Source organism: Ovis aries, chromosome 7 (genome assembly GCF_016772045.2).
Source record: "Ovis aries strain OAR_USU_Benz2616 breed Rambouillet chromosome 7, ARS-UI_Ramb_v3.0, whole genome shotgun sequence".
In the NCBI taxonomy this organism is placed as follows: domain Eukaryota; kingdom Metazoa; phylum Chordata; class Mammalia; order Artiodactyla; family Bovidae; genus Ovis; species Ovis aries.
Window position 1 is genome coordinate 75,780,207 of NC_056060.1, and position 18,546 is coordinate 75,798,752.

The following is an 18,546-nucleotide window of genomic DNA, read 5'->3' on the forward strand; positions in this document are numbered from 1 at the left end:
AAGGCTATGGTTTTTCCTGTGGTCATGTATGGATGTGAGAGTTAGACTGTGAAGAAGGTAGAGCGCCGAAGAATTGATGCTTTTGAACTGTGGTGTTGGAGAAGACTCTTGAGGGTCCCTTGGAGTGCAAGGAGATCCAACCAGTCCATTCTGAAGAAGATCAACCCTGGGATTTCTTTGGAAGGAATGATGCTAAAGCTGAAGCTCCAGTACTTTGGCCACCTCATGCAAAGAGTTGACTCATTGGAAAAGACTCTGATGCTGGGAGGGATTGGGGGCAGGAGGAGAAGGGGACGACCGAGGATGAGATGGCTGGATGGCATCACTGACTCGATGGACTTGAGTCTGAATGAACTCTGGGAGTTGGTGATGGACAGGGAGGCCTGGCATGCTGCAATTCATGGGGTCTCAAAGAGTCGGACACGACTGAGCGACTGAACTGAACTATCATTCAATTAAAAGATCCTTTTATAATTTTTATTAGAATTATATCCGAGCAATTTAGGCTGTGATTACTTCTTCAGGAAATATATGATATTTGTCATGCATATCTTAGTATTGTTTAGATTTATTCCTTCCTTATCATTTTGTTTGCTATTTTAAATGTGATGTATTTAAAAGATACATCTTGTAATTTGTGGTTATTGTTTAGGGATATTAAACTAATTTCTTATATTTTTATACTGTGTCTAGAAATTTCCTTGAACTCTCTTAGTGCAGTTAGTTTGTACATTATATTGGATTTTCTACATTAAAGATCATATCATCTTTGAATATCAACAGTTGTTTCTTCCTTTCCTATGTTGGAAGTCTTACTCTTTCTTACTGCCTTTACTAAGACCTCCAGAACAGCGGTTAAAGCAGTGATGGCAGACATTTCTTCTGCTGTTTCTAACTTTAAAGGGAATACTTTTAATTTTGATCCATGTGATTTTTACTGTGAATTTTTTGATACATACTCCTTATCAACTTAGGGAGTTTACCTTCTATTCCTTAAGAATTTCATAATGGATAAATTTTAACTTTTGTCAAATGATTTTTTTCCTGTTTCTGTTGAGATGGTAATTTTATTATTGCCTTTAACTTGTTATTTCATTGAATTTACATTAGTATCTTTTCTAGTTATAAACCAACTAGATCTTCTTGATAAAGTGTAGTCATGGTGTATTTTTTAAAACATTGCTATGGTAATATATCACTTAGGATTTTGAAAACAAATTTTTAGTTGGCCTTTAGTTTTCCTTTTCTTGACCTTTATACCACTTTTCTATCAATTTTATACTAATTTCAGGAGTGGGAGTTTGGAACTTCTTCTCTTTATATTCTGTAGGAAAAAAATTTATATAACTATTTTATGAATATTTGTGAAACTAATATATAAAAATGCCTAGTCCTAGAGTTTTTTTTACTTAAATAGCTTTTTGATTACTGATTAAATTTATGTTTCTTCTTGAATCTATTTTGATATTTCAGTTTCCTCTAGAAGTTATTTTTTTCCATATCTTAACATTAAGTGCCTGAAAATATAGTATTTTGTGATGAGTTAAAATTCTTTATCTGTGCTTGTAATTCTCTTTTCATTCCTAATATTGCTTATTTGTGCCTAGGTTCTCTTTCTTAATTTAAGATCTTTATTGTTTCAGCATTCATGGCAAAATCATTGGAAGTATTAATATTTAAGAAAGGCAACCTATTTTAAATGAACTATTAAATATATTTCTGATAAGAAAAGTTTAATTTTTCTGAGAGAGCTGTATAATCATAACACTTAGGCTACAGATTCACTGTTTTTCACATCTGACCACAAAACAGGAATTTACTGATTTTTATGTTTTCAACAGAGCCACTGAATTCTCTGAAAAGTGGCTTATGTTTCTGTATTAGAAGGACAACATCATGTTTGAAAGATTTTCTTCAAATGTTTTATTCCAGAGAATTTCATAATTTTTGAAATAGGCATAATATTAGAAAACCTGAACATGTTGACATTTTTAATAGGAAATGAAGATCATCTACAGGAAACCCTGTTTCATATTCCATGACATTAAATATAATCAGTGAAATAGGCCAGCAACACAGTCTGCTTTCCTTTCATTCTCTGATGACTAATGATGTTTAATCTTTTAATATGCTTATGTTTTTTAAATTTATTTTGTGTGTGTGTGAGGTATCTATTCAAATCTTTTCCCTTTTTCCCCCTGCTTGGGTTGTGTTCTGATAATTGGATCCTTTATACAATTTAGACAGAAATCTTTTAATAGATATAGGGTTTGCAAATATTTTCTTCTAGTCTGTGTCACCATTGTCTTAACAGTGTCTTTTTAAATAAAGAGTTTTTAATTTCAGTGAAGTCTGATTTATCAGTTCTTTCTTTTATGGATCATGCTTTTGTGTCATATCTAAGAAAACTTTGCCTAACTGATGATCATAAAGGTATATATTTTTTTTTCTTCTATGAGTTTTATTGTTGTAAAAGCTATTCTTTCTCCACTAAATTGCTGTGACTTTATAATAAATCAGTTTTGCATACTATGTATGGTCTTATTCCCAGATTCTATTCTGTTTCATTGATTTCTTCATTTATCTTTATGCCAGTACCTCGCTATATTGATTATTGTAACTTTACAATCTTGGTATCAGATGGTGTTGGCCTTTCAGTTTTCTTAGTCTTTCACAGATTTGTTTTAAGATGTTTGCCGTTCCATATGAATTTTAGAATTGGCCTGTCGGTTTCTAAGAAAAGTTCATCATTTTTACTTTGCAGATTTTATCTTTTTTACTGCATCATATTTAATTTTTTCATGATTTTGTTACTTTGAAATATCAGTTTCCCATTGTTTTTTCCTAAATATAGAAATATATTGAACTTTATATGTTGATTTTGAATTCTGCAACCTTATTAAACTCCCTCAGATTTTCTACTTGGGAACTTACAAGTTTCCTGAATTTAGACGTTCAAATAACTCACCAGAGTTGAATATTATTTTTAAAAATAAGCCTTCTGTCCCTTCCTCTTTTTCTTTTCCTGCTAGAACTCCAGTAATCATAGATTGCTTTGCTTATGGAATTTATAATATGATTTTGGGAATATATAATTTCCTTAGTCTTTCTTCACTCTTCTTTTTGTTTCTTTTTGCTCCTCTGACTAGATAATTTCAAATGAGCTGTCTTCAGGTTCACTAATTCTTTGCTTGATCAAGTCTGTTGTTGAAGCTTTTTGTTGAGTCATTGTATTTTTCAGGTCTAGGTTTCCTGGGTTTGTTTTGTTGTTGTTGTTATGGTTTCTGTTTTCTTATTGAATTTACAATTTTGTTACATGCATTGTTTTCCTAATTTTTTATTAGCTATGTTTTTTCACAGTTCACTGAATTTTTTTAAGAGGATTGCTTTCAGTTCTTTGTTAGACAGTTGATAGATCTTCATTTCTTTGGGTGTAGTGATTGGAGCTTAATTAGTTTCATTTGCTGTTTTTATATTTACCTGATTCCTCATGATCCTTCTGTCCTTGTGTGGATATATTCTCCTTTGAGAAAGTGGCATCTTTTCCAGCCTTTACTGAATTAAGCAGGGAGAGACCATTACCAGTCAGCTCAGCTTAGGGTTCTGGATGGGCAGCTGGTAGCAGCCTTGGACAAGGAGTGCTTACATTCAGGGTCTTGAGTTAGAGAAGGCTACTGTGTGTGCTCTGAAGTTGAGGGACAGAGCAAGTGTTATTTTTCTGCATTTGAGTAGGTCTCAGAGCTGGGCTTTGCATTTTCAGACTGAACTGCTAGCTGAGATCTGGGTTCAGGTAGGGCTGCTTGCTGGGCTCTGTAGTCACCTAGTCAGGCAGGGTTGTGGGCCATGTTCTCTGGCCTGCTGTCCAGAGATTGCTGTTGGTTGCATTTTGGGAATGAGCAGGGCCATACACTGAGCTCCACATTCATCCATGGTTGGATGGGGCCTCAAGCTATGCCCCCTGACTTGATGATACCATTGGGAAGACTCTGTGTTCAGTTAAAGCCATACACAGAGCTCTATGATCAGACGGGAACTCAGGGTGTACTCCTAGATCAGATTGGGACATACACTGTGCCCCAAAACTGGATGGGCCTATAGGCTGGGTTCTGTAACTTATAAGGCTATTGTCTGTACTCTGCTGTTTGACAGTCTCTTGCTGGGCTTCTTGGCCAGATAGGCTGCCAGTTGTACCCCACAGTTGGGTGGAGCTTGAAGCTATGCTCAGTGGTTGAGGGGTTGCTTTTTGGGCTCACTGGTTGGGTGGAGCCATAGGTTATGCTTCATGATTGGGTGAGGTGGCTACTTGGACATTCAAACTAGGTGGGTTTTCATGCCATGTTCAGCAAATGAATGGGTTGTAGGCTATGCTGTGCTACTGTACAGCGCCAAGGGCTGGTCTCCACATAGTCAGTACCAGAGGCTAGGCTTCAAAGCTGTCGAGGGATGCTGTTTGGACTTCCTCGGTCGGACAGGACCAGTGGTCATGCTCTGCAGTTGGGCAGGGCTGCTGGCTTGTCTGTCCACTTGAATGGGCTTATAGGACGGGCTTCAGAGACCAGGGTCTCCAGTCACCTGTGAGGCTGGAGACTATGTTTAGCAGCAGAGTGGTGCTTCTGGCTCAGTTCTCTGCTTGAACAGACCTACAGAACGGGCTCTGTGGCTGCCTGAGGTCCCTGGCCAGGTTTCCTGGTCAGGTTGGCAGTACACCGGGCTTCGCAGTTGGGTGGGCCTGCTGACTTGCTTTCCTCCTAAGTAGGCCATAGGATGTTCTTCATGGCTGCCCAGAACTGTGTGGCATCTTTTGCCAGTCTTCACTGTTGGATGGGATTGGAGGCTATGCTCAGTGGTTGCACGTGGCCAGTGACTTTCTTCCCTGCTTGGGTGGCCATAGGATGTGCCAAGTGACTGCCTAGCATCTCAGGCCAGTCTTCCTGCTCAAGGTGGGGTTGAAGGCTATGCTCAGCAGCTGAGTAGGGCTGCTGACTTGCTTCCCTGTATCAGCAGAGCCCTAGAATTTGCTCCTCCTCCAAGACAGCCCTCTAGCTGAGGAACCAACCAGGCAGAACTGCCAGCCAAATGCCCAGACCAGCTGAGGGCATGAGCTCAGCTCTGCAAGAGGTCAGAGTTGCTTGATCAGGATCTCCATTCAGGCCCAACTACTAGTAGGAATGTAGTCTGCCAAGATCTGCACACTGACTGCTGTGAGCCCTTTCCTCCTCCTCTATCTCTAGCTGATTCTCCTAGTAGTCCCCATGAAGTACTTAATTGGGCCTCCCAGGAAGCATCTGGAATGCTGGGGAAGCTTCATGTCCTCTTACACTCTTCTTTTCCTGCAGGAGAAACTTTAGGCCGAGGGGATCTCTTCAGTGCAGCACTGTGCTGAGCTGGTGAGGGTTGGGGTCGGGGAGGTGGTCAACGTGAACTCACTCCTCTTGCTCTTCTAATGCCCTTTTTCTCGGCTTTTATGGTTGAAGGGGATACTTCATACTCATCCTTTCGTTCTGGGATCTTTAAAAAGGTATCTAGTCTGTGAATAGTTGCTAGTTACTCTTTCCCTGAGGAGTACTGAAGCCAAGAATCACCTATTTTGCCCTCCACCTTTCTCCAGATTCCAGTTTTATTAAACCATTGTTTCATATGTTTTACCGGGTTTTCACATGTTGTTTTTGTTGCTGTTGTTCAGTCGCCAAGTCATGTCTGACTCTTTGTGAGCCCATGGACTGCTGCACACCAGGCCTCCCTGTCCTGGGTTTTCACTTGTTCCAGCCTTAATGATAAATCTGACCTCTGTTACTTCATCTTGGCCAGATTCTATATATCTTTTTGCACAGTGAATGTAATAAAACATTCAATTACCTAAATATTCAGGTAAAGAGATTGTTCTTTCAGATTTACTCTTTTCTGTATGGAATTTGGAAAGAAAAGCCCTTATTGTGTTCATTTTTTGCATTGACTTTTCTATTACTTTTCTTTATCTATAGTTTATCCATAGTTGGGTTACGTTATTACATATAAATCACTAATTCTTTTCTGTTCTATTAGGATTAGATCGGATTTAATGCTTAATGGAACTCTGCTGAAAAGACCTTATGCTGCTTTTCCATGCCTGTTTTCCCCTAACATTATTCCATCAAAGTATGAAGAAATGAGATAAAAAGGAGAACCTGGACATATCTTTCTATTGACTGAAATTTTGTATCACTAAAATGTATTCTGGAAAAGGACATCCTAATCCTATGGTATATTGCTGCCATAATAAATTACAAGAGGTGGTAATTTTATTTTGTTTTCAAATTATTTCCTACAAATCAGCCATCTAATTCAGAAAGCGGTTAAGAGCCAAGTTTTAAAAATTATGTACCAGGAAATGCCTCATTTATGAATGTATACGTATTTGTGCTCATAAATTGGGTAATTGTGCACCTAACAACTCTCTTCATTTTACCATTATTCTGTTGTTTGTATACAAATGAGGCTTTTTTTAATTCAAATTCTGTAGCCTGGAACATTCACGATTAATGGATGACTATCATTTCTGCTTCTGTTCAGTGTTAATGCATACAATTTCATGTGAAATTATAGAATATTTTATTTACTCTGGTATAACTGTAGCTTCCCTGATGGCTTAGACAGTAAAGCGTCTGCCTGCAATGCAGGAGACCCAGGTTCAATCCCTGGGTTGGGAAGATCCCCTGGAGAAGGAAATGGCAACCCACTCCAGTACTCTTGCCTGAAAAATCCCATGGGCGAAGGAGCCGGGTAGGCTACAGTCCATGGGGTCACAAAGAGTCAGACACGACTGAGCAACTTAACTTTCTTTATTTCTTTATAACTGTAACAAGAGCTTCTTTACTAAGCATTCATTCTGAAGTTAATTTGGCTTTATCTGTTATATAAAAATGCTAGAAAAGGTATTTAAGTTTTATATTACTTTTTTCATCAGGTTGATATCTAAATTTAAGTTCGGTCAAGTATAGTTTAAAAATTGGAATGATTGCAATGGTACAAATTAATATTCCAGGCATTTTAAGATTACAGCTTATCTCGAAAATGACTGAGCCCAGATACAGTAGTCCTGAGCCCAGATACAGTAGTCCTGATGAGGTTTATTGACAGACACTGTGCTAGCTATTTAGAGACATTTTATCATTTAAATAGATTATGGAAGAAAAAATCAGCCATTTTTTAATTTTCTCAATATTTTTCCAAAAGTATTTCTCAGTATATTTCCAAAAGTATATATGCATATTTCCTATTGCTGCTGTAACACATAACTATAAACTTTTTGGCTTAAAATAGTAGAAATTTATTATCTTACAGTTTGGGAAGTCAGAAATGAGTTACATGGAGCCAAAACCTAGGTGTCTATGGGGCCACATTCACTAGAGACACTCCAAGGGAGAATCTGTGTCCTTGCCTTTATCAACTCCTAAAGATGCCTTTCTTGCATTTGTTGCTCATGACCCATTTCTCCATCTTCAAAGTAATAGGTATGACCTTCTCCTCTTTTATAATAAAATTTCCTTCTACTCCCCTCTTATAAGAACACTGTGGTTATAATTTATGACTCACTTGGGTAATCCAAGCCTATTTCCCCTTCTTAGGATCCTTAATCACACACATAGTTTTCTGTCACCTAAGATAGCATTACAGATTCCAGGATTAGGATGTGAATATCTTTTATGGCAAAATTGGAGTATAGAATACCATCAAAAATCACATAAAAACAAAATATGTTAGAAATAAGTACAGTTTGGAAAAAAGTTGTGCAGGTTGATAAAATAAGCAAGAAATCCTGGAGTTCCTCTGCTATGTTCCAACATTTTATATTGACTGGTAGTTTTCATAAACATAACATAAACATAAACATAAACAGGACATTAACTGTCAGGTGTTTTTCCTGGTATTCTTCATCTTCTATTCTTGTCTTTCCCTTCGTTGTAAAACCAATGCTTAGTAATCTAAGGTCATAAGTTCATGAACTGGAGCACAGGTCTACACGGCCTGATATTGTGATTAATTTAGAAATAATTTGCATTTAATATTTGAACATAGACACATTTTCAATTGCATGCTTTCATACTCCTTTTAAGCCTTTTTGTCACCCTCTCCTTCAACTTTGTTTTTCTCAACAGCAGTGAAAAGAATTGATCACTTTGGCACTAATGATGTTATTCAGAGTAGTATGAGTTTTTAGGAGACAATTCTAAAGGTTCCTTAATTCTTCAAAGATCATACATCTCTGAGCTAGATTATTTTTTTCTGTGTTCAGTATCATTCCAGTGTTTATGTCTTACCCTTTTACCTTTGGAGAGAAAATTTCATTTGGTACTTCTAATATGTGTTATGGTCCAGTGACTTCTAGAGTTACCAATAAATAGGTTTTAGCAAAGTAAGCATGTATTTTCTTGCATAATGTATAAGCTAAATAATTACGTTTTCTTCCTTGAACTACAGAATACCAGAAGGCCCCATTGATCAGGGGCCAGCTTCAGGAAGGATTCGTGCTTTAGAAGAGCAGCTTTTGAAGGCCAAAGAACAGATTGAAAATTATAAGAAACAAACTAGAAATGGTAGGTAATCATATACTGTTTCTCCTCTTCAATATACTGATATTAGTACAAATAATTGAAAGTTTCCTTTCATCAGAATGTTGGAAATGCTAATACTCTCCATTGCTTGACAACAGGTTTGGGGAAGGATCATGAAATCCTAAGAAGGAGGATTGAAAATGGAGCTAAAGAGCTTTGGTTTTTTTTACAAAGTGAGTTGAAGAAATTAAAGAATTTAGAAGGAAATGAACTCCAAAGACATGCAGATGAATTTCTGTCAGATTTGGGACATCATGAAAGGTACTTCCTTTACGTTTCATTTGGGATTTAGTAAAGATTATAATCTAAGAATGGGAAATGGAAACCTTTGTTAATTTCCCTGCTGAATGGCAAATGATATCTTCCATGCTGGGAAAGATTGAGAGCAGGAGGAGAAGGGGACGACAGAAGATGAGATGGTTGGATGGCATCACCGACTCAATGGACATGAGTTTGGGTAAACTCTAGGAGTTGGTGATGGACGGGAGGCCTGGCATGCTGTGGTTCACGGGGTCGCAAAGAGTTGGACATGACTGAGCGACGGAACTGAACTGAATGTTTCGAAGCAGTAGAGTGCCTGAGGGCTCAATGGACAATAATCACTGAAAGTAGTTCATCACCAGAAAATATTATTTTAAATGAATTTCTAGAAACCTTTATGCCTTGAATAAACTCTGAAGGTAGTGCTCAGTCAGCTAGCAATACATTAAAATATCTTCCTTTATATCTCCTTGTTATACAACTGACATTTGAAGTGGAGTGTGCAGTTTACATTATAGTACATTCATTGGAACACATACTGAGGCTGGCAGTTATGTTTTGAATTGAAACACTGAAAACTTCAGCAACTTTTTGAGATTTCTAGTGAAAAGTTAATAAGTTTTTGATAAAAAGGAGCATTCTGTTAATTGCTCTTCCATTTAGTTGCTAGAAAGAAGAACCTAAAATCTGCCTAGTTAAATTTGTTTCTCCTGTTTGCACATTTCTGAAAATGTGGAGTTTATCTTCCGTGGCAAAGGACACATTTTGGTCTGGTGTGTTCATGCAGAACAAAATGTATCTGAGAATCTTTATAGATATGTAAAACCTGTACATAGGCCTATTATATTTGCAAGTCTATATTCTCAGTGGGATTCTGATGGCAATTACTGTCTCATTAGTGAACAATAAAAGAAAAATTGTTGTATTAACACAGTCTACCACTGTGAAGAGGAAAAGAATTACCCCACAACCTAGAGATTCATATATATTAACATATCAGCAATATTGTAGTTATTTTAAAATATTGCTTTGCTGTTTTAAGTGAAATTACAAATAAAATCTGTCAGTTTATTGAAATCATTTTAGTATTAGTGAGTCTATAGCAGTTTAAGATAGCATAAATTTCAAGGGGCATTGATTTACTAGGCCACAGATTCAGAAGTCCCTTTGAAATTTTTGCCTAACTTGCAGTCAGGCCATACTTAGACCTTTAAACCAAATATGGACTGATTCTGTCCTTAATGCTTCTCCACCCTAAGCTGATTCTGGGCACCAAGGTTCTGTTATTTGGAGCTTTGTGCTTGTGTGCTTTGCTTATTGCAGTTTTTTAGGAAAATGCAGATCTGAAGAGGATTTGAGTTGGGCAGACTATATGGTATTTTAAAGGATAAATTTTGGCTCTTCTGATAGAATATTTAATTTTAAAGTTTGAATGATTTAATTACTTGAAAATTTCATTTTTTCAGTTCAGTTCAGTAACTCAGTCGTGTCCGACCCTTTGTGACCCCATGGACTATAGCACGCCAGGCTTTCCTGTCCATCACCAACTCCCAGAGCTTGTTCAAACTCATGTCCATCGAGTCAGTGATGCCATTTTATTTTTTTGCCTTTTCCAAATTAAAATATTTAAAAATTATTTTGTGCTTAGATTCTGTGACTGTATGTAGGAATTGAAAAAATATGTGGAAATAAAAAATGTTGGGCCCTGAAAAGTTGATGTAAATCAGTGTTAATTTTTTTGTGAGTTGAGTTCAATCTTAAATACATTTTGTTTCTTGCCACTGCCTTTTAGTTAAGTAATAATATTTTGCTGAAAACAAAAAGGGAAAGAGACCCAAAATACTGTTTCTTTTGCTGTCTTAAGCAGAACTTATAATGAACTTGGGATACAACTTCACAGGGTAGTAATTTAACTCCAGGCAGCCAGACTAGAATGCCGTATTACAATAATGAACAAAGGACAACCAAAAATTAGAGAAATAACCTTTAAAGTAATGAATGTACAAATAGAGAGGATTTGTATGTATGTAGCATATGCTGTCTTACTGTTAATTTCCAAGATGTTTAAGCATAAGAATTAAAATAGACCTTTGTCTCTGGTGATATTTACATTACACAAAATCCCCATTTTCTTTTTATGCTGGCCCAAATTATAGCATACAAGTGGCCTCTGGACTGAAAGTCTATGTTCTCTGAAAAATTAGTTAGAGGTTGTGTCTCTCAGTTTTCTTGTTCAGATTTCCCTTTGAATCACTCATGATTTTTTTGTTCAGAAAGACATCAGTTATAGCAAAATTACTAATGGGCTTTTGTTTTTTCAGAAGGGCTTTCTTTATGTCTTAAAATTTTGTTCTCATAGAAACTCTGATCTCCTTTTTTTTTTCTTTCTAAATCAACTTTATTGTGTCATAATTTATTTACAATGAAACGTACATAATGTAGTCTATAGTTCTGTGGGTTTTGACAAATGCTCCTAGTTTTATAACCATCACTGCAATCAAGATACAAAATTGCTACTGACCTAGGAAAATTCCTTCTGCTCCTTTATAGTCAGCACCTTCCCACCCCCAACTCCAGTCCCTTACAGTCACCAAATCTGTATCCGTCCCTATAATTTTGCCTTTTCCAGAATTTTATGTAAATGGAACTATACTATGTAGATTTTTGAGTGTGGTTTCTTTCACTTGGCATAATGCATGTGGGATTCACACATGGGAGAAAAATAGAAGCAGCAGAACTTGATGACTGATCCAGTGTACAGAGATGGGGGACTCAAAAGTAATTGAGGACTTTGTATTTTGCTGGAAGGATAGCTTTCATAAGTGGAGATCATTGTTTCTTGTGTAGTAATTTGATTTTTTTCCCTGACAAAGTATAGTCTCCTGAAGACTAGAACTCTAAATTCAATACCTTCTCTACCCTGCAGTGCTAAGCACTCATTATTTAGTCTACATTCAGTAAGTTATGTCTTTTTTATTTAGTATATGCACTCTTTGATTATTTCACACTCTACTTTGCACCCTGTGCAAAAACAAAATCCTACTCCATCGAAAGATTTGTTAATTTTGTGCAACTAAAGAAAATTATATAACTGAGGTCAAAATAGTCTCTTGTAATTGAGAATTGCAAAAGGTATAAAGGGTGAGTTATAGGAGAAAAGTCATTTACCTCTAAGTATAAAGCTAGAAAGCCCCAGTTGATTTTAACAGTGGATGCTGCAAAACAGAGTATCTGTTAGAAAGTGTTATCAGAGTCATGCTGAAAGGAACCTGTGGGACCAGAAGAAAACCTGCCATTTTGTATTTTTGTACTCAGTGCTCTTGACTTCATGTTTGATTTACTTTGGAGGATTTAAGTGATCCCTGTATTTAAAAGTAGTCATGAGACTTCAGTTATCCATGAATCACTAAAAATATAGTGTTTCCAGTTTGGAGTATAATTCTGATTCTAAGCAATGAAGTATGAACTTTCTTTGAATGTAAATGATAAAAAATAATGTTGCTTACCAAATATATCTGATCATTTGTTTATATTTCATGGGCCCTGTGCTCAGTAATTTTTTAAATGCATCAAAAAATATATTGAAATTGAAGGGGGTGAAAAACCCACTTTGCCTCATCATAGACTTATTAATACGGTTGTTAGAGTCAGAGAACTAGTTTAGATTTTATGTTTTACTCCATAGTGCTACTCTTCCTTGAAAGAAGAGGAGAAAAAGTAAAATGAATATGGAACATTATTTTCTTTTGATGACTGTGAGCTCTTGGTTCCAATCTATTTATTTTACAGACACAACTGGAAATTCAGTTTAATATTGAAAAGGAAAAAATATGTATCCTTTGTTGTTTTTACACATTTCTTCATACTCAGCTTTTATTGTCTTTTAGGCCTTATAGTTTCACTTATATGATAAGTGAAATTGCACATCTTTCATTTTAATTCTTAAAAAAGTAATATACTGCAAGTATATAAATCAGAAGTCCTTTTGTATATGTTTATTAGTGTATATTAGATTTCTTTTTATTTGTGTGAACAATATGAATGGTTTATAGCAATGTTATTATGGAAAGTATATTTTAAATAAGTCAATTCTAAGAGCAGAACTCCTTATTCAGTGAATAAATTTCCTAGAACCCTAATATAAAACAGTAAATGTTGAGTAAATCACAAATATTGCTAATGTCTTCAATTGTCATACTAAGTAGAAAAATTTTAATTTCTAAACATTTTTAACTTGTGAAGTCATGGTCATAGATATTATGAAGATATTTGAAATTCAGTACTTTTCATCTGATAAATAGAGGCATATCTCACAACAGTCTCTTCTCAACATACAGGTAAATTAGAAAGTCAGTGGCGAAATCAAAAGTGCTCTGTGCCAATTGTTAAGAATTTTTGTGTGTCATCATTGCTGCTACGGCTGCTAAGTCACTTCAGTCGTGTCCGACTCTGTGCGACCCCATAGACGGCAGCTTACCAGGCTCCCTGTCTCTGGGATTCTCCAGGCAAGAACACTGGAGTGGGTTGCCATTTCCTTCTCCAATGCATGAAGGTGAAAAGTGAAAGGGAAGTCGCTCAGTTGTATCCGACTCTTAGCGACCCCATGGACTGCAGCCTACCAGGCTCCTTCATTCATAGAATTTTCCAGGCAGGAGTACTGGAGTGGGGTGCCATTGCGTTCTCGGGTGTGTTGTCATTACCCTAGTCTTTTTCAAGCTTCAGCAAGGTATCAAGAGCACCTGGAGGGCGTCTTAAAACACGGATTACTATATCCCATCCTCAGAGTTCCTGATTCAGTAGGTCTGGAGTGGGGCCCGAGAATTTGCATTTCTAACATCTTCCTACGGAGAAGGCGATGGCACCCCACTCCAGTACTCTTGCCTGGAAAATCCCATGGACAGGGGAGCCTGATAGGCTGCGGTCCATAGGGTCGCGAAGAGTCGGACACGACTGAGCAACTTCCTTTCACTTTTCACTTTCATGCACTGGAGAAGGAAATGGCAACCCACTCCAGTGTTCTTGCCTGGAGAGTCCCAGGGACAGAGGAGCCTGGTGGGCTGCTGTCTATGGGATCACACAGAGTCGGACACGACTGAAGTGACTTAGCAGCAGCAGCAACATCTTCCTAAGTGATACTGTTGGTCTTTGAGAACAAAGGCTTTACAGAATCCCTGGTTCTTTTTATTGGTTCACCACTGATACAGGCTATGTTAAGTTTCTTGGGAAAAGTCACATGTCTCTTTAGGTTGGTGCGCCTTAACAGTAAACTGGGGTGGGGGGGACTCTTTTCTTTTGCTCCCCACTTGATGCTGTTTCTTCTAGTGAGGGGACCATATTTCTTTTCTAGAATGTACCTCTCATTGTTCTTTACTCAAAATACCTACCATTAATGCAGCCTGGATTCCAGATATCATGTGGGTTTCAGCTCTCCTGAGATTTTTAGCAAAATGCTGTTGACCTGATTAGCCTATTACCTGGGAGCTAGTTAATTAATAATATTCCTTGACTTTTAGGAGTTTTTATTTTTTACAAATTTAGAGGGGCTGATGGCATAATAAATAAATACAGAGTAGAATATTATTATTACCTGGTATATTGATCTCAAGCATTAATATCATTTGATCTTTCAGTTGATGGTCATTCTAATGATTGTATGTGACCATGCTCCATAGTAATACCATCACATTTACTTGATGCTTCTGATATCATTGACCATGAATTGACCCTGGCCTCTTGGAAATAGCAAGAGGGAAATTAGCAGTTTAGAATGGTTATTTTTTGTCATTATGACTTGATTTATGTAGTAGTTTTAAGTTCAGTGCTTGGATTTATGATTTTTTAGATGTGGCCCTTAGTTTCTGAGGGTGTCATGGCAAGTTTTATCTTACCACCCTTTTTGCTTGTTCAGAAATACATTTCACTTAATCATTGTTGCTTTGGCTCTTTTTGTCATCTTTATGGCGCCAGACACCAGCTTATGAAATAGTTAACTGGAGTTGCTTCTTTCTTATTTTAAATTATACCAATTATTAAAGGATAGGAGGGCTCACAGAACTGATGAGCTATTTCTCAGTTAAGTTGACTGAAACTGTTGAGATGCAGCCTAGTAAAGTAGCAGTCTCATTGTTCCTGCCTGGTTTGTATCATCTCATTACCAATAATTTGTAAAGCAGCAGCTTTGCTAAGACTGAGAACAGCTATGTTTCCCAAATGATGAGTGATACTTATGACTAACTAAGCTGAATAGCTTTTTGCTACTGTAGGGGAATATGTAACAAAAATACTTCAAATCAGGCAAGGGGTGTGATATCTGACTGGTTATAGGGGAATATTGGTAGGTTAATATCTCACAGGTTTATTGGGTCAGAATTTCTAGTCATAACCATTGTGGTCCAATAGCTTGGTTTTTTCCCTCTCTTTATAAAGTACTCTCCTCAGCTGTCTTTGAAAGGTCCAAGAACTGAAATTTTCATTCTTGGATAGTTAAGTTTTGTGAACCTTCAAATCTATCATTCTTTGTGCTCTATTTTATTATATACATGCACTTAATTTTTTTCACATGTGTTTTGATTCTTACATGAAGCTGGAATGTAAATATTCTTTTTCCAGTTTTTAGTATCTTTAGGCAAAATGTTTTTGTATGATTATTTTCCTACTAAGGAATTTAGTGATACTAAATATCACTAGATATCACTAGGTACTATCTAGTGATACTAGAACATTCCTCTTAATGTCCTTGGACAAAGAGAGACATTGTCACATGAAGTTATTCTTATTCAGCTTGTTACTGAATTTCTATCAGCCAGATTGTGATTCTCCATCTTCTGTAAGGGAACATTCTATCCTGAAATAAAATTTGCATTGGAAGGAGAATCTGGTGGAAAAGTGTGTCTCATCTAGTGGCCCTAATTCTTGTTTTGCCTGTCCCCACCTTACATCTCCTTGGGTGTGGTTTCCAAGCTCAATATATTTTTTGACCCTAAAAATACTTAACTTACTAAGGATATCCTATGTGCTAGTCACTGTGATAAAGGCCATTTTCTTGTTTTATCAACATAACAGGAAACACAGGTTCGATCCCTGGGTCAGGAAGATCCCCTGGAAAAGGAAACCCACTCCAGTATTCTTGCCTGGAAAATTCCTTGGACAAGGAGCCTGGAGGGCTACAGTCCAAGGGGTTGCAAAGAGTCAGACACAACTGAGCATGCACGAACAATATTTTGTGGCAAACCTCCTTATTTTATGATCAATACTGTGTGGCAGACCTCCTTATTTTATAAAAAAGCTATACTCAGGCCTAGAGAATTTAGATAGCTTATGCAATTAAGTTAGCAGAGCTGTTCTATCTAAATTTCTTTCTCTTAATTGCTAAATACTTCTCTGAGTTTTATTTTTCTCTTCCACACATGGAGATATAATTCCTGCAATAGTAGCATTGTGATGATTAAATGTGGGAAAATAAATAAAACACTTTCCACAGTCACTAACACATTGTAGAATCTGGTAGACTGTAGTCAGACCTGCCCAAGGAAAGTCCCATAGAGGATATATATAGAAAATTCCTAGATCCTGCAAGGAAGGCACCATTAAGGGGAGATTGTCACAGTGCTAACAGGAAGAATTTCAGGGTCTGAAACCTAAACATAAGCCTAGTGGAGCTCACTTAACAAATAGCATAATTATTGCCCTGTGTTTTTATTGCTGCCCTTCTGGACTTCCCTCTGTCTGTGTGGGCTGTCGGAATGGCGGTAGTCTAAATTCCTCCTAAGACAACATGGGACACAGTGGGAGCACTGTCTGCCTTTCTGTCTACTGGTCACAATTTTATCCTTTGCACTGTTTTCTTCTGCCCCAGGAGCAAACCAAAGTATTGCCCCTGATGCATATTGACCTGTGGGTTAGGTTTCATAGTGTACCCTCCCCTAGTTGCATTTGCTTTCCGTTCAGTTCAGTTGCTCAGTCATGTCCGACTCTTTGTGACCCCATGAACCACAGCATGCCAGGCTTCCCTGTCCCTTACCAACTCCCAGAGTCCGGCCAAACCCATGTCCATTGAATCACTGATGCCATCCAACTATCTCATCCTCTGTTGTCCCCTTCTCCTCCTGCCCCCAATCTTTCCCGGCATCAGGGTCTTTTCCTGTGAGTCAGCTCTTCACATCAGGTGGCCAAAGTATTGGAGTTTCAGCTTCAATATCAGTCCTTCCAGTGAACACTCAGGGCTGATCTCCTTTTAATAAATGCCAGTTCTTTCACTTTGGACTTTTCTTGCTTGAATTACATCTTCTCTGCCAACCGTCTGGGGGAGAATCCCTCCTCAGCATTTTGAATCAGGTATAAACAATACTCTGCTTGTGGTTCTTCATTGGCATAATTGAGAAAGACTTGAACATTTAAAAACAGTTTTGTGAATATTAATATGTATAAAAATAGGAAAATTAACAGCAAACATAAAGAATATAAATGTAGGCCAGCTTTGGAAGAAGCTGACAAATATCAAACTCTTGCTCTTAGAGTCACAGGTGTTTGTCTCATCTGTCACTTATCTTCAGATGTGTGTATTCTACCCTGAAATGACCAGTGCTATTCTGCTGGTCCTTTGCCTGGATTTGTATTGATATTTCCCAGGCTTTAATAACTGAGGACTTTAGATTCACCATCCACCTCCTAGATTTATGGTAATCTTCATAGTCAAAACCAAGTCAGCTAGATTATCCCAGCTTTTGGGACACTTCCAAGAGATTTGATTTTAGGATGGAGTCACTGAAAATCCAGAATTTCTGTGGAATGGTTTTCAGACACCATGTTTCCCAGTAATGGGCTGGGAAACTGAATCTTTCTATTTGATTATCCTCATGTCTTTGGCTAACAGGTGACAAATTTTGCAGGATGGTAACTTAAAAACATTATTGGATTAGCAAAGAACTACAGTTGACCCTTTAAAAAATGTGGAGGTTTGGGACACCAATCCATTGCACAGTCAAAAATTCACATTTTGACTTCCCCAAAATGTCACTAATAAATAGCCTTCTGTTGACCAGAACCCTTACTGATAACATAAACTGTTGATTAACCCATGCTTTGTATGTTGTGTATCAATATTACATACTGTAGTCTTACAATTAAGTATACCAGAGTAAAGGAAATGTTATTATGGAAATCATAAAGCAGATACATTTACAGTACTGTACTATATTGATACCAGAAGTTTATGTCCTCTGTTTACAAGATGAATTGTCTCTCAGTAGCTTCATCTATCGGAGAAGGCAATAGCACCCCACTCCAGTACTTTTGCCTGGAAAATCCTAGGGACGGCAGAGCCTGGTGGGCTGCAGTCCATGGGGTCGCTAAGAGTCAGACACGACTGAGCGACTTCACTTTCACTTTTCACTTTCACACATTGGAGAAGGAAATGGCGACCCACTCCAGTGTTCATGCCTGGAGAATCCCGGGGACAGGGGAGCCTGGTTGGCTGCCGTCCATGGGGTCGCACAGAATCGGACACGACTGAAGCGACTTAGCAGCAGCAGCAGCAGCAGCTTCATCTATACTATTTTATAAGATACAAAACACGATAGGTATTATACATATTATAGTAGAAAGCAAAAATGAAAAGATAGCATAAAAAACAGCTATAGCAATACATGTATTATACCTGTATTAACAATGATTGCTTTAAAGGAGGAATATAATC

The 18,546-nt window shown here is 37.3% G+C and overlaps 1 protein-coding gene across 16 annotated transcripts in view; it reads left to right on the forward strand.

The window, feature by feature from the left end:
* The window catches only part of FUT8 (fucosyltransferase 8), a 315,633-nt gene that overhangs the window by 202,611 nt on the left and 94,476 nt on the right, over positions 1–18,546 (forward strand). For all 16 annotated transcript variants that reach the window (XM_042252625.1, XM_042252629.1, XM_042252628.1 and 13 more), the window contains 2 exons: positions 8,458–8,573; positions 8,690–8,852. In XM_042252625.1, coding sequence (XP_042108559.1) covers positions 8,458–8,573; positions 8,690–8,852 — 279 coding nt within the window. The remainder of the gene's footprint in view (positions 1–8,457; positions 8,574–8,689; positions 8,853–18,546) is intronic.